The following is a 16,811-nucleotide window of genomic DNA, read 5'->3' as shown; positions in this document are numbered from 1 at the left end:
AACATTAAAGGCAATGGAAAATCAATGAAAATAAATGAAGTCGTCCACGTATCTCAAAAACTATAATAAGGAAATTGCTACACTGAGAAAAATCCGTTCTCCGGACAGCGGTATATTGTACAAATATACGGATTCCTCCTGCTTACTACAGAAATCAGTATGGAACATACGTTATCCGTATGCTACAAAGGCACTGCCCTTAGACGTTACATCATGCCGTTGCAGGATGTCTGACATCTAACAGTTTTCCGTATATTACATGCATATACTTATGTTACATTCCTCAGCTAAATGTTATATATGTCCATTTGTATGTGAGATCCTAACCGCCTATATTGTTTCATACGGAAAGTACTTATAGATGGAACAGTTATACGGAAAGTATTATAAAAGATGCGTTTTCAGTTATACGTCTGCTATACGTTAAGTCCAAAAACTATAGGAATTACTCATGTAACCTAGCTTTTTAAGTACGCCACCTACAATTTTTTTTCTCAATGTAATTGAATGCTTAGTGTAAAGACATAATGAAGAACTTAAAAACTATATATAGCATGTAAGGTAAATATGGATAGAACATTATGAAAAGTCAAGTTGTTTGAATAAAATCAATAATGATGATAAAGTATAGGCATCTTCAGCGAATTACCGAGGGCGCTTCACGCGAGGTTACCTGCCTGAAATATCTCACGTCTGGGTTTGGAATCTCCAGACTCGATTTAGCACGCAACGAGACTTTTGACTTGATCATGCGATACAAGCTGATCCTTAGGCAAGTATTACGCCAAAAATTCCGGGTACGAAACAATTTGTGACATTGCAAATGTATTTAATGGTGAAAACACGGAATTGAAAGAGGATCTAACACCAGCAGACATTTGGTGTTTTTTTGCATGCAGCAGTGACTTATGGTGAAGGAACTTTTCGAGCTACAAAAAATTTCTCACTGATAAATGCAGAGAATTTACAGAAGAAAATCTAAGGAATGCGTAAGATATTTTAGTAAGAAATTGAAATTTTATTTTCTTAGTGTATACTTCAGTGCTTAAGTTAAATTTTTAATGCATATTATTTTAAAATATTTTTTCGTGCATATTCATACGCATATCTCGAGGTTTGCTTGTGCATGAAAATGGGTGAACCAGTGATCAAAAATTAATTTCAAATAATTCTTTTTTCTCATGATAATAAGAAAGAACCTCGAAGTCATTTTTGTAAATTCAGAGAGAGAGAGAGAGAGAGAGAGATTGAACCCTTCTCTCGTTAAAGCGGAATTTCCGGGGACGCTGTGGCGCAATTTCTGGGAACACGACGGCATATGCTCACTTTTTTTTTTTTTTTTTTTTTTTAAATAAGGAGTTTGTATACCAAGTTTTACATTCCTAACATGACTCTCAATCTTACTATAATAGTTGAAAGCTCACCTACTTCTCTTCTAAGAAAAACTAAAACGTCGAAACTCGTTTTTAGTTTATTTAAATTAAAACACTAAGTGTGAATTTTCATGTATCTAACCTTAAAAGATTTCGAGATATGGCCTATCAGTTATAACAATTGTAGCCCCACCCTTTTTGTTCTACCCTTTATTCTTCCCTTCTAGGTCAAAAACAAAGAAACGATTAAACACATCTCTAATTACTTTAAATGAAAAAGTCCAATTTCCAAATTTAATGTCCCTAACCTTAATAGATTCCGAGCATTATTATTTAATTTTAAAAACTGCATGTTAAAATTATTTTATTACAAGCAAAATACAACTATTTTAAAAAATAGTTCACAGGATTCCAAGATAACATGATACGTAATCAAATGCAGTTGAGTTTGTTCCTCTTGTCGCTGCCTTAACTTAGATTTTGAGGGAAATGTTATGCTGCAACACTGTAATTTCTATGGATGGCAACACTGAACATTCTTCAGGTTCATATTTTCTGTTGTAGAATAACATTATCTATGATTGTGGTAAGTTGCATTTCATTATCTCCTTTCATTTATGAATAAACAAGCAAAACAAAAATGGTAAATTTTGTATTATTTTTAGTATGTCAGACTATTAACCCACCGAATTACTAAAAAAAAATCCTTCGTTAATTGTACCGTATATCGCAAATTTTATGCTCCCTCAAAATTTGAAGTTTCTAGCTTAAGCAATAAGCAGTTTGGCTTAGGCGTTGATTACTCAGGATTTCTTTTACATAGAGAGATACCGCTTTATTCCAACTTAATTTATCCTGTGTAGTTAGTGATTCGCAAAATGAAATTAAAGTGCTCCTACATATAATGTTTTTCTTTTTTTTTTTAAATAACATTGACGAAACTTAATACAGCGATGTTTCACACGTAAAAATTTTGTAATCAAAAAATGTCATAAATTTACTACATAAGAAGAAAAGAATAAAAACTACGAATCACAGACTATTCTATATAGTTGAAAACGAATAACTGTTATCAATTGTAAGAAATACTAACCAGTAGTTAACAGAATTAGAAGTATGGCAGCAGTGAAGAACATGTTCTTTCTCTGCGTGAAGTTATGTTCACTCAAACACTCTCAATTAAACAATATTGTAATCGATTCTTGTTACCTCTTTTTTTATTCTTCATTTTCTTTTGTAATAACTCTGCGTGCCAATAGGTTGATCCAAGTGTTTTGACTTTTCTCACGTCAACGACTACGTAATTTGAGTTGATATGGATTTTTAAAAAAGGTTTTAAAAAGTAGTTTTCTTCTAGCTTTCTTCTCTAATTTTTTAGAACGAGATTCACAAGAAGAAACTATTTTAAAACTCGACTATGTTTACTATCTTAGCATTTAGAAGCATTTATACTACATATGAACCGTGATTATTGAAACTATGAAAGATGGAATTATCGCATAACTCACACTTGTACAGCTTTTATAGTTCTGGATAAGGTAGCTTCGACATACAGGGTTTGTCCAAGAAGTAATGAGACTGAGTCTGTAAACAGGAATTTATTTATCCGATTTTAACATCTCCTGAAAATTCTTCAAAATAACGCCCTTAGGCGTCGATACACCGCTGCCAGCGCGATTTCCATGATTCATACGCTCCCTGGAAGTCAGCTTCCGAAATGCCTTTTAAAGATTTGGTAACGGCCTTCTGGATGGTGGCAACGTAATCAAAACGGCGATCTTTCAGGCTGGTTTTCACTCTCGGAAACATGAAAAAGTCAGCTTTACCTTCCGCAACATCCACTTTTCACGGCACACGTCAACTCGTCGTTGGTTTTGTTCATCACTCAACACTTTCGGTACCAATTTTGCACAAACTTTTCTCATGTTCAAATTCTCTGTTACAATGTTGTGTGTACCATTGACTTGCATATGCTCAGTTCTTCCGCTATTAATCGCAGGCTCAACCGACGGTCAGAGTCCAAGAATTCTTTCACCTTTGACACGTTTTCATCCGACGAACTCGTCGAAGGGCGTCAAAATTGATCTTTGTCCTCAACTGTTTCTCGCCCGTCTTTGAAGCTTTTATGCCAACAAAGAACCTGGGCTTTCGAATTGGCATTGTCTAGGCAGGCCTGCTTAATCAAGGCAAGAATCTCTGAAGCAGTTTTGCCCAAGCGAATGCAGAATTTGATGGCGTATCGCTGCTCCATCGCCCGCTCCATTTTTCGGTTTTTATCAAGTCACCAAAATGAAAAAAAAAACACTTTGCGCAATGATCGATCCTCATTCTCTCACTGCTCAGAAGCGACTGCCGCGCAGTGCGATGCTTAGGTAAGACCCAGCGTTACCAGACTCACAGCTCGGAATTATTCCAAAACCTGATCGAAATTATGCTAGATTCGGTCAAATTATGCTAGATTCTCATAATTACTAATTCAGGAGTTAAAAAAAAAAAAAAACGTAGTTGAGATACGATAACGTAACTTAAAATACGCAGAACGGAAGAATGCGTCGATAGAACTCAATACTTCGCGCACCAAAGCTTTAACTCAACTAAACTAGTGCAGTCGTTGCCAGACTCAATGGCGTATATATCGTATAAATGAATGCAAAGTGTTTGTTTACATATTTTGAAAGAAAATTACCTCGCAGCATAAGCGGAGTTGGGAATTGTCTGCTGGGGGGCAGATTTTTGGTCGGTCTCGGACCTTTCATTTCAGGAATAAAGATGGTCATGAAGTCAGAAATAAAGATGGTGAAGTTGTCAAAAAGTTGGGGGAGAATGGCCCCCATAGCTCCTCCCATCCCTCGCAGTTAAAGGATTAGAAAACCCTGGGTGGAGCCACATACAAAAAAGCCCAGAGCCTTTTCTAACTTACTTCGGATAATAAGACTGCCTGTATGGTTTACCGACTGTATGAATCAATGGGAGAGGATACATTTCTGCCGTTCTTTTTCTTCCCACGACCAACTTCTTTCTCATCTCCAGGTTTGACGGCTTTTTGATAAACTTGCTGAAATTATGCTAGATTTGGGCAAGATGCTAGATGCTAAAGACATGCAAATATTCTAGATCTAGCATCATTATGCTAGATCTGGCAACGCTGGTAAGACCCCGACCACCGATATCACCCATTGAGAGCGTTCTGGTGGTGGGCGACTGAAGCGCTGCGGCGGCCAGTCTCAGTACTTCTTGGATAAACTGCTCTCAGCAGTATTGAGAATAGTAATATCTAGATGACTACGATTACCATATACTGTAAGTAGTGTTCTATCAGAGATCTGCTGTCAATTGGAATGTTTCAGAAATGTACGAAAGTCCTGTTTTGTGATACAGACTCTAGATGTCATTGCTTAGGTGATAACTGGAATAAGATCACTACCAAACTTTCTTTCCATTTTCCCCCTTTTATAAAACCATCAGGAGAATCCCATTTAAACCCTATGCATGGGTGATTCGCAGCTATACTCACAGTTTCACCTTGTCCCCGTTAGGTGGCATTACACACTCGTCTGCTGACTTTCCGTTAATTTGGTAACTATATGCATATCATAATTATTCTATCATTACTATCATGGATCATAATCCTCAGTTAGCCTTCTCATCTTCACACTTCGTCCATTTTAATCCTGTCTGTTTATTGTAGATTACTCTCCTAATTTTCCCTTCCATTATTTTCTCTATTACTCTAAGTAGTATGGGTGCACACGAGACGAGACAGAAGCCAGAAAATGTGAACTTAACTCGGAACTAATATCGAAAATATATTCCTGTCTCGTCTCGAGGAGTCCTAACTTGTCTCTGATTTCAAGACGAGATAAAAGATAAACGAGGGAAAACATAAAAAAATGTAAATTATGAGAAATTTGCAACAAGCAACATTCTGATCAACATTCAATAAATCTTACGAATGACGACGGAAAGAACCGAGAATTGGGCAAGACAAGGACAATGAATAGACAGTTGACAATTCAATATTTTTCTGACTTTTTGGACTTTCCGACGTGTCATGTGGAATTTTGATGTTTAAGTGTTTATTATATACGCATCACCTTTTCCACAGTTTTTCAACATATTGCGAAAGTAAAGGCTAATCATAAAGTGTCTATACGTAAATAGCAGTATTTAGTATTTATTGAATACCATTTAGCGAATTTTTTTTTTTTTTTTTTTTTTTTTTTTTTTTTTTTACATTTTTAATGTATACACGTTTAACCTATTATATACACCCCTCGGTGGTAGCTACTGTCACCTAAAGCAGCACTAACACAAGACAATAAAAAAAAAACAAACGAATGTTCAGTGTTACTAACTCAGAAAGTTTACGTATTGCAGTGCAGTTGTGCTCATATATTGATAAGTGAATTTTGATACCAGATTGTGGTGTTCTGTGTGAACCCCACAGAATCACGGCTAAGAATAAAAGGATGATTTACAAAACATTGGTTAGGCCATCAATGGTATATGGAGCAGAAAGGTGGCCGATAAAGAAACATAGGAAAAAAGACATATAATGTTACGGAAATGAGAATCCTGCGCTGGATGTGTAGGATAACAAGAGGAGATGGAGTAAGGAATGAGAGAGTAAAGGGAACAATCAAGGTTGTAGAGATATCTAAGAAGATTCAATAAAGAAGACTGTAATGGTATGGCCATCTAAAGAGAAGAACAAACGACTATGTGGTTAAAAGAGTGATGACAATGGAAGTATATGGGAGGAGAGGTAGCGGGAGACTAAGATGGTAATTGATGAACATGATTAAGAACTACTTCAGGGAGAAAGGTCTAACAGAAAAAGAATTCCAGGATGGGCTTCATGGAAGACTCATCTGAAACGCCGACTCCACATAAGTGGGAAAATGTGGAGAGAAAGATTTTAATACTTAGGTAAATATCTGCCAGACACACTAGTTCATATGATTCTTAGTTTGATAACAGCATCATGGGTTTGGGGCTTATATTGGTAATTTCTCCAGGTCCAAAACTTTCTTACCAACGCTTAATTAACTACTAAATTTAATTGTATATACATACAGTGGCGGATTCAGGATGTCATCAAGGGAAGGGCTAAAACATAGTTTGCCACCTTATCCAGTGTAACACAGGATTGAAGTCCATTTTATCCAGTTTATACCTGAGCGTCAAGGGGGAGATATAGCCCCTATAGCCCCTTTGCCTCCGCACATGTATATATATATATACAGGGTGGGTCAAAATAAGTGTTACAAGCTAATATCTCGCGAAGTATACATCAAATAGGAAAAATATTAAGAGTAAATGTACAATACAGAGGTTCCTAAAAATGAGTCAAACATGAGATTGCCCCAGCCCCCATTTTGGGTGGAGAGGGTGTACATGAAATTTTCAAATGGGAACATAGGTCGAGTGATACCTCGTTCGAAAGAGCTTGGAAAATGGAACAATTTTTGTATGAAACAATTTTTGATATGGGGCACTGTTTTCAAGATGGCCCCCCCAAAATGTTCCTGTATCAGATAAAATTTCCAGAACTTATAAATCAGAAACGGCTGAGTAGAAAAAGATGAAACAAAAAATGAAAAAGGAAAACGCCATAGGAAACTTGGAATGGTGTTATAGCGGTATCCCCAGGGGCCCCGGGACCAACTTGAAAATTTCAAATGGGAATATAGGTGGAGTGATATCTTGTTTGATAGATCGTGGAAAAACAAACAGCTTAGTACAAAATTTGTTTTGATTTCGAGGAAGCCTGTTTCAAAATGGCCGCCGAAAATAGTTCCCCATTCAGTTACAAAGCACAGTGTTCAAATTGAGTGTTACACGCCAATATCCCGCGAACTATGCATCAAATAAGAAAAGTGTTAAGAGTCAATGTACAATACAGACGGCCTAAAATATGGGTTAAACACGAGGTTTCCTCGCCCCTCATTTTGTAGGGAGGAATGTATGAGGAATTTTCAAATGGCAACATAGGGCGAGTGATACCTTCTTTGATAGATCGTGAAATACCAAACAGCTTAGTACAAAATTAGGATCTCGTGTTTGACCCATGTTTGGTCTAAATAACTTAGTTAGGGCATTACTCGTAACCAAAATGGCGCAGGCATACATCCGAATTCCCCTGCTTGGACTAAATGATAATGTTATATAGTAAATCCATTGTAGATAATAATAATAATAATAGTGATGCCTTGGATCTCCGATCACTTTAAAGATTAAGTTCAAAATAAATTTTAAAAAAGAAAAAACATTTGTATTAAACAAAACATTCTACTAAATGGTAGTTCGAGACTATCCTCCAAACCCTGACAATATTTTGCCTCGAAAATAACAGGTAGCCCCAGTCCGCGCTTAGCGTTCTGATTGGCTCCCTGTCCGTGACGTCATGTGGAGGGACGTTTGCCCATCTTGATAAAATATACCAACAAGCGTAATTGCGCAGGCAGTATTACACTTATTTTGCTGAAAGATAACTCGCGATACCCAAGGATGTTATGGGTCTATATAATAGAGGATCTGCCCATATGTACCATATCTTCATCCTGTTAATTGAATGAAGCCAAAAACCACTCTAGGATTGGCACGTCTGATTGGCTACTCTCGTTTCCGCCGTATATGTTGGCTCAAAACATTGTGTTCTTCTGAGTCGTTGCTTTATACTTATACAGTGATTACATGCTGCACGTATGAGTGTACAAATAGGAGTGAGAAAAAATTACCCGGAATAACCTTTCACAGGTAAGAAAATCACCAATCATAGAATACGTATGGCTGTGACGTATGGCTTCAGGATTCTATGAAACGGGCACATCCTCTATTTTAAAACATCCTTGGCGATGCTCCCACGTGGCGTCACTGACCACAAAGTATCCTGGGCAAAATGAGAGCAGAAAGGCTGAATCGAGAGTGTTCTGTCGAAACCTCAGTTTATTTGTTGTTTTGATAGACCAGATTATTTTCGTCCATGGCTTTGCCGTTGCCTTCAATAACAATAAGGCTCTTCATATTGCAATCTTTATTATATTTTGTTATGCTTCTACTGCCTTCGTAATATAAATGTGTTATTATATCTCACCTCAGTTTCAGTTCCGATCTTGCGTATACGTGTTTCAGTTCCATTTATTTCTGGCGTCATGACGCGTCAATACTATTAGTGATCAATTTAGCTAATACATTTTCAGTTACAATATGTGTAATTGCATTATTGTATCTTTTTATCTTAATGGAATGTGGGAGTTAACTTATTATGTAGTATTCTTTATGGTTTGATTGGTTTCTTCTTTTTCTATACATATATACAATTACTTATACTTATGTGTAATAGATGTAATGCCTGAAGCGTGTACATAAATGGCTTAGTTTAGTTTGTCCTTGTTAACCTGCTATTTTTCTATTTAGGAATACTTTATATATATATATTTTTCTGAGCCAAAATAGAAGTTGTGGATCAAATATAGCCAGTCTAACAACGTACTCCCCAAAGTGTTATTTGTAGGGTATGACATTTTCAGAAACACAAATTATCTTCTCTAGTACTATACTCCTAAGTCAGCTATTATTTTGGTAGAAAAGGGAATATTTCACTATATATTTTTAATTCTTTCAGTAGTGATTTTTAGATATTGTGCGCATCAATCTATTTTCCCTACCTCTTTCAATAACAAATATCACAGCTTCTTCCAACAGAGCTTTCAAAAGAAAATCCAAAAGATAATCGTACAAAGTAGGTTAGAATTTTGCAAAACAAGCTATAGATTCTATTGCGTATATGTCGTTCTAACAAGCATGTCTTTTCCTGTACAACTACAAGCTACAAAATTCTAAACAAACCATGAGAAAATAACAAACAGTATATCATTACTTCAAATTTGAAACTATACGAAAATAATTGTTACAGTTTATTTCTTCATACTGAAGTCAACGGTATGAAACGTTTTGCTACTGGTATCAGCATCTTTTTATTGTTTCTTATAATGAGATCCGTAAGCAAGGATTTTAATAGTAAACGCATTTCAAATCAATATCATTTATTGCAAATTGCACACAGTTTAGCAACGATTAGTCGTTCGAAAAGAATTGTTGCCATTATCAACACGGATGTTAATAACAGTAAGTATAATCATTACGTAATCTCTCTCTTTCCTTTCTTAATATGTGATAAAATGTCAATGAATTTTATTAGTACTAATACTAAATGTAAAACTATAGCATAATGGCGTTAATGAAAGATATTTCGTAACAGTAACATTAGCGATTGCCATTACATTGAATTCGAGGTTCAGCCGGAAACACCTACTAAAGGGTACCTCTAGAATACTGCAATATTTGGTGTGCTGTTGTACAATGACGTAATTAAAGGGTTAAGTTCCAAAGTTGGGCGTCCATTTCCAGCAAAATTTTTTAAAATTTATTGGAAAGATATGGATAATTTGATCGTTTGTGTGCTTGGGAAAGTAACGAGCATTATTTATATTATCGACATGGTGAATGTACAAGGGCAATGAACTAACAGTTTTAACATTTGTCAAGCAACACGTTGATAACGAGCAAAATCTTTTAAAAGTTTGTGAAGAGTACGGATTAATGAATCTAATAACAAATTGCAGAAAATGTAGAAAGGAGATGACAGCGAAAAAACGTGGCGAAAGCGGAAACCCAACTTAGGAATAAATGCCTAATTATTTTTCTTTTGGGAAAAGTAATAGATGATTCCGGAAGTTTTCTATTCTGCTGGATTTAAAAATGATATCTGGAACTTGATTGGATATATATATTGAAGTGCATGAGTAATTATGACTAACATTAATATAATTAGGAAATATTATATATATAATTTCCTGATTATATTAATGTTAGTCATAATTACTCATACACTTCAATATATAGTAAATAGAAGTTCCTTAATAAGAATAATTTACCTGTCATGGATGAAAAGTTCAGAAAATTTTGCCCGAAAGAAGGGAAAAAATGTCCGTCGGAGGGAAATTTACTTAGCCACATTTGGAAACACCAGACGACGCTGAAATGATTGATCATCAATATTACACACTTTCAATGCTTTGCATGGAAACACGTTTTTATAAGGAACAAATTTCTGCAGACGGCAGAATTAAATACTGTTACAACTGTATTTTAGATTTACAAGTGTAGGGGTACTAGTGTAAAAATCATAACAAGTGCTTTGTGACGGTTAAAATAAGTAGTGGTATAAACAATGAAATGCAACTTACCACAATCATAGATAATGTTATTCTACAACACAAAATATGAACATGAAGAATGTTCAGTGTTGCCCTCTAAAATCTAAGTTAAGGCAGCGACTAGAGGAAAGAACTCAACTGCATTTGGTTACATATCATGTTGTTTTGGTTTTCTGTGAACTACTTTTTAAATAATAGTTGTATTTAATTTGTAATAAATAAAATAGTTTTAACATACAGTTATTAAAATTAAATAATAATATTATTTGAAAAGTAGTTCACAGGAAACCAAAACAGCATGATATGTAACCAAATGTAGTTGAGTCCGTTCCTCTAGTCGCTGAATTAACTTAGATTTTAGGGGCGTTGTTATTTTGGCAACACTGTAATTTCTATGGATGGCAACACTGAACATTCTTCAGGTTGATATTTTATGTTGTAGAATAACACCATCTATGATTCTCGTAAGTTGCATTTCATTACCTCCTTTCACTTATGATTAAACAAGCAAAACAAAAATGGTAAATTTTGTATTATTTTTAGTGTCAGGCTCTTAAAGTGCATTTTCTACATAACCACCTCCTTTCTTTTCCGAAAACTTAAGATATATGTCTAATGAGGATGGTGAGAAGTTTCAGTAATCGATTTAGATTCTAGAGCAACGATACAAGTTAAAATCTTGTGTCAATGCTCGCAGACTACTGTTGGAACCAGGGGCGGTTCCAGGACCGACTTCTGGGGGGGGGCGGTGGGTTGTCATACTGCTACTTTTAAGGGCTCCAAACTTTGGAATGGGTTTTATTTATATATATAAAATAAGAAAGCTTCCTCTTCTGGGGGGCAATCGCCCCGATCGCTCCCCCTGGATCCGCCCCTGGTTGGAACTTGGTACTTGACACACTTTCCCCATCATACAAGAGAAACGATTGACAGGTGTTTATTTTGTGTTTCTTAACATGCATGAACTTGTCTATATCTTTGTCATTTTATTTTTTGTCGCTTCACTATCACTTTTGGTTGGTTGGCAAATGTATAAATGCACTGATTTCAGCTGCATCTTTATGCATACGAGTACAAATTGTTTCATGCATGTGGACGTTTAGTGGTTTTCATCCTTTTGCTAGTCTATTGTTCACGCAACAGTAAATTATAACTATTGGTTTATCATTCTGATATACAAATGTGTCATACACGTATTTTTCATGTAATCTACATTGTACATAAAAATATTAAATCTATTAAAAGACGTAATTTCAAAAGTATAAGGTTTCCATCAACATTTCAACATTTCTGAAAATCCAACACTAATACAGCATACTTGACTTCAGATTCGTAATCAGGAACTCAAGAACTATACGGAACATCTATTTTTGTTCAGAAAAGAGAAAAAGAATTTAAAATGTATAGAGCACTCTAATTAAATATTCATTGTATAAATAAGTTGTAACATGTTTGTCCAACAACGTAACGCAACGCCGGTAAACATGATTTAGCGAGTTAAGAATTAGTTTGGAAAATATGGAAGACATGACTAGTTCTCAAAGACATTGGTTTCTTTCTGTGGAAACAGACATAACATTGGTTCCTGTGGCCATTGGTTTTACTGATTTCTTTCTGTGGAAAGAACGTCTTAGTATATCTAAAATTGTTCAACGTATATTGGCCAAAGAAATCTTTATCAAATCTGGAGAAGGTTAAAATCGATTTAAAGTTGATAGAACATTTCTAGTAGCAGGGGCGGATCCAGGACCGACTTCTGGGGGGGGGGGCGGTGGGTTGTCATATTGCTACTTTTAAGGGCTCCAAACTTTGGGATGGGTTTTATTTATATATATAAAATAAGAAAGTTTCCTCTTCTGGGGGTGCGATCGCCCCGATTGCCCCCCCTGGATCCGCCCCTGTCTAGTAGATTATCTCGTAATAACATTAGAAGCCCAAATGCAGTTGCAATATATATAAGTGACGTTAGGATAGCTACTACAAAGGATATCTCGGTGAAAGATAAACGAATAACTATTCACAAAATTAGTGCGAGTATAGTGTAACGATAATCCGTATAAATGTATAAATGTTATGGACAATGGTCTGATACGAAAGATATTATTTTCTTTTATGGCCAGACCCTTCACATTTAATTGTTAGGTTTTGTGGCCAAAGAAATTTCTAGGCAGTTAAGATATAATTCAAAAAGGACGTCATTACAAATGCCTGTATGTTCAATTTAAAAGGAAGAAATATTGTAAAAATATAAGGTAAATGTGACAAAGTCTTCGGAAAATATACAAGTTTAAATTTATTTTATTTTGTGTGCTATTGACCATCTATTGAATGAATTACATCTTAAGTAGTTTAAAAATCATATATTCTGACGAACTTAAGGCAAATATGTAATTAACTGTCCAACAAAAATAGTTGAAGTCGGAATAAATGTTACAATAGACACTGGTTCCTGCTCAATGAGTATTCCATCTTATGAGGTAAGAGCAGAGATTGCACAGATTCGACACCTGTCATTAACTTTAAGAGCTGTTAGCTCGTTACAAGAATTTATTCTGGTAATGTACAATAATTGAATAATCATGGATCCCTTACTCTAACCAGGAAACTGAATCTAAAGACTAGCACAAACCAGACGAAGGAGATTCATTTATGGCACGCTTCAGACCTTCTGCTAGTAAAGTAATGAGTACGGAAGAGTTAAACAATTTTGGGGCGTTGCTCACCAAAAGGAAGCAAAGTTAACGGAGAATATTATTCTCGTATTTTGTTCGTTCCAGTGTAAAAACCTTTATAAAATATCGACCCATAACCGACCATTGTTTCAAACATGATAATGCAAAACCACATATTGATCACCCAAAGAGGGAAATATAAAGAGACCTGCGCAGGGCCGGCGCGAGGGGGGGTCGAGCCGTGCCACCGCACAGGGCGGCACATCTAATGGGCGGCAAAATTTGGAAAAATAAAATAGTGTCAAAATATAATGGTTCGTAATAGGTCCACATGGAAAAATAAAATTGTGTTCACCTGAGAATGTAATTAAACTTAATTCCTCACATTCAGGAAAATACTCACTCAGGAAATTCAGAGCATTCCCCCTCATTTTCAATGATCATCCACAGGCCACTACTAGCCACAGGCATCTCGTTCAAGATTTCCCTTGCAGCGGCGTAGATAAGATTTCCAACTAGAGCGGATAAGATTATCAAGTGTCTTTGATATTTTTTTTTTCTATTCAGCAATATTCTAACGCTCCACTCCAAGTATGCAAAAGGTACAATCAAACTTGAGACAAGCGGTTCTAGCCTACAACACCTAGAGACATTTAGGTTCTAGCAGCGAGTTTTTAACCAATTTACAAATTTTTCATATCTTATCAACAATTATATTTTAGAGAACACGTTATATATAATTGTTTTTATATTTAAGCGATATAAATTTGACAGCGTCATGGCCGAACACATTAAAAGAATCATGGGAGGACAAAATAAATACCACCATTACTAAGGAAAAGATGTTCAAAATGAAATTATTCCAATTCTTAGTGAGTAAATTGAAAGTAAAATACTGTCTTTGTTGAGAGCTGCAACATATTATAGTATAATACTGGACTGTACACCAGATATTTCTGGTACAGAGCAAATGACAACAATCGTTTTGTACAAATTATATGCATACAGGAATGAAGAATGCCTTGTAAAAATTTGCGAATACTTTCTTGGTTTCGTACCAGTAACAGACACCACTGGTCTAGGACTGACAGAAGTAATAATTAAACAGCTAAAGGAAATGAACTTCCTATCGAAGACAAAAAGGGCCAAAGATATGACAATGGTTCCAATATGAAAAGCAAACATTCAAGCATTCAGAAGAGAATATTTTAAATAAATTCCCAAGCCTTTTATGTTCCTTTAATAAACTTTGTCGTTAACGATGCAACCAGAACACCTCAGTTCACCGTTTCATTTTTTGTATAGTAAAAAAAGTTTATGACTCCTTTTCTGCGTCAGTTAAACGTTGGGCCATACTAAAGGAACATATTAGCAGCCTCACTTTAAAACTATTCAGCACCACACTATGGGAGACCCGAATTGATGCTCTAACTCCACTTAGATATCAAATAGGAGAGGTTTATGATGACTTACTTCAAATAAGTAACGACAATAGAGCAGATAGAATGGTCGCCTGCGATCCTCTATGTATAGCAAACCAGCTGTGTGGCTTTACTTTCTTTGCTCACTCGTTATCTGATATGACTTTTTACTCCACATAAACATAGTAAGCAAAAGTCTCCAAAGCATTGATTCTCATGTTTCGGATGCTGTCGGGTTTCTTCTAAATATATCTAAATACTTTGAGAGGAGCAGAAATTATGCAAAGTTTCAACCTTACTTAATTGATGCGATGGAGTTGGCATCAGCATTAGATATGGATGTTCTACGGACAGGTAATACAGTGCAAGCTCGAATCGAAAGAAGACACAGCTTCAGTACGAGGCAGAGGATGAAGCTATTGAAGATCCACAAATAAGATACTAGATCGATTTTTATTACAAACTTCTAGACGTGATTGTGTTAGCTTTAAGAGAAAGGTTTGGGCAACTTAAACATCACAGCCAGTATTTCGATTTTATTTACTATATAAATTATCTTAAAGATATACCACCTGAACTTTTGTCTGAAAAGTGTCTGCATTTTAATACGTGAAGAATCGAAAGATATATAACCCCAGTGATTTGAAAGACGAACTGAAACTATTATCGGCTATACTTAAGCCTAAAAATTCAACAAAAGAGACTAAAATTAATTAAGGAATATTACTTTGCTTCCAATGTCAGTGTTGCACTTATTATTTTGTATACGATACCAGTAACAGTGGCAAGTAGAGAAAGAAGTTTTTCGAAAGAAGCTTATTAAAAACTGTCTACGTTCTTCCATATCTGAAACACGCTTAGATGGTCTAGTGATGATATCAATGGAACACGAATTGGCTGAAACATTGGACTACGCGAATGTGATAAAGGAATTTGCTCATATCAAAGCAAGAAAAGTTTTTTCAATTAAAGTATGTAAAATTTGTGTATTTCTATTGTGTTTTAGTACGCTATAAGGCTTAGGCTAATCACTTACTTTTGCCGTAATATCTGATTCACTATATTATCTTCATGGTCCACATTATTGGAAACACCTTTTGATATAAAATAAGCTTTAAAACTAAATTCTTAAAGCATATATATTTTTGAATTTTCTGTATGCCCTGCTGTATATCACGTACAGCGAAATCGATCATACTGAATATTGTGTCATGTATGGAGTCATTTAAATATTACGTAAGCATTCGAGAGAGGCAGTTCAATTTTGTGTTTACTTTTTCTTTTCATACATGTTTATAAATATGGTATCTTACTTTCTCTTAATACCTGAACGTCCTCTGTCAAAATAAGGTTTGCGGATTAAAGAGGCGGCATTTGAAAGTACCGCCCAGAGCGGCAAAACTGCTAGCGCCGGCCCTGGACCTGCGCTATAAACTGCTCCCATACTCACTTGATTCGTTTGATGTTGCTCCTGGTGAATAAAATCTCTTTATACAACAAAACAAAGTTCTGCATAGTAGCAATTTATGAAGTGAAATGAAATCTTTAAGTTTTACGTCCCACGATTATGCCGGTTAGGCTAAAGGAGACGGTGATGATGAGTAATGAATGAAATGGTGGAATGAAGAAAGTGGGAGGAAACGGGAGAACCCCGAGAAAACCCACGCACACGGTGTTTGTCCACCACAAAGTTCACTTGGCGGGGGCTGGGATCGAACCCGGGACCCCAAGCACCAGAGGTGAACGCTCTACCACTGAGCCACCGCGGCCCAATTTAAGAAATGTAGAGACTCTCAAAAGTTTGCTGAAAGATGACCTGAAAAGTTTAGTTTCACGCTGAAATGAGCGGAACTTATAGTTTAAAAAATTCCAATGTAATATGGACGATCTTGGAACTTTGTAATCATCCCTCACGTAAGCATGTATACAGGGTGTTTGAAAACAACACCGACAAGGTTTGGAAAGTGATTCTTGACATCAAGATAAGACAAAAAGTATAGACCAATCTGGGTGCACAAATGCTTCCTTTCGGAATTAAAGGCTGTCGAGAACATACAAAAAATGGAAATTTAAAGGTCCATAGGTTCAAAATTATGGGACCTACCGTCGTCGGATCAAGACTTC

General features: G+C 35.7%; 1 protein-coding gene across 4 annotated transcripts in view; it reads right to left on the bottom strand.

Moving 5' to 3' along the window:
- The window catches only part of LOC145685763 (trypsin Blo t 3-like), a 127,699-nt gene that overhangs the window by 38,832 nt on the left and 72,056 nt on the right, over positions 1-16,811 (bottom strand). The window contains exon 1 of one of the 4 annotated variants that reach the window (XM_081758274.1): positions 2,467-2,538. The exons of the other annotated variants lie outside the window; for them this stretch is intronic. Coding sequence (XP_081614400.1) covers positions 2,467-2,509 — 43 coding nt within the window. The 5' untranslated portion in view covers positions 2,510-2,538. Of the gene's footprint in view, positions 1-2,466; positions 2,539-16,811 lie in introns of those variants that run through there. 4 annotated transcript variants of the gene reach the window in all.

The sequence above is a fragment of the Thermobia domestica genome, chromosome 5 (genome assembly GCF_964235325.1).
Source record: "Thermobia domestica chromosome 5, izTheDome1.hap1.1, whole genome shotgun sequence".
Classification (NCBI taxonomy): domain Eukaryota; kingdom Metazoa; phylum Arthropoda; class Insecta; order Zygentoma; family Lepismatidae; genus Thermobia; species Thermobia domestica.
The sequence above is the reverse complement of the archived record's forward strand: the minus strand, read 5'-3'. Positions and strand labels throughout refer to the sequence as shown.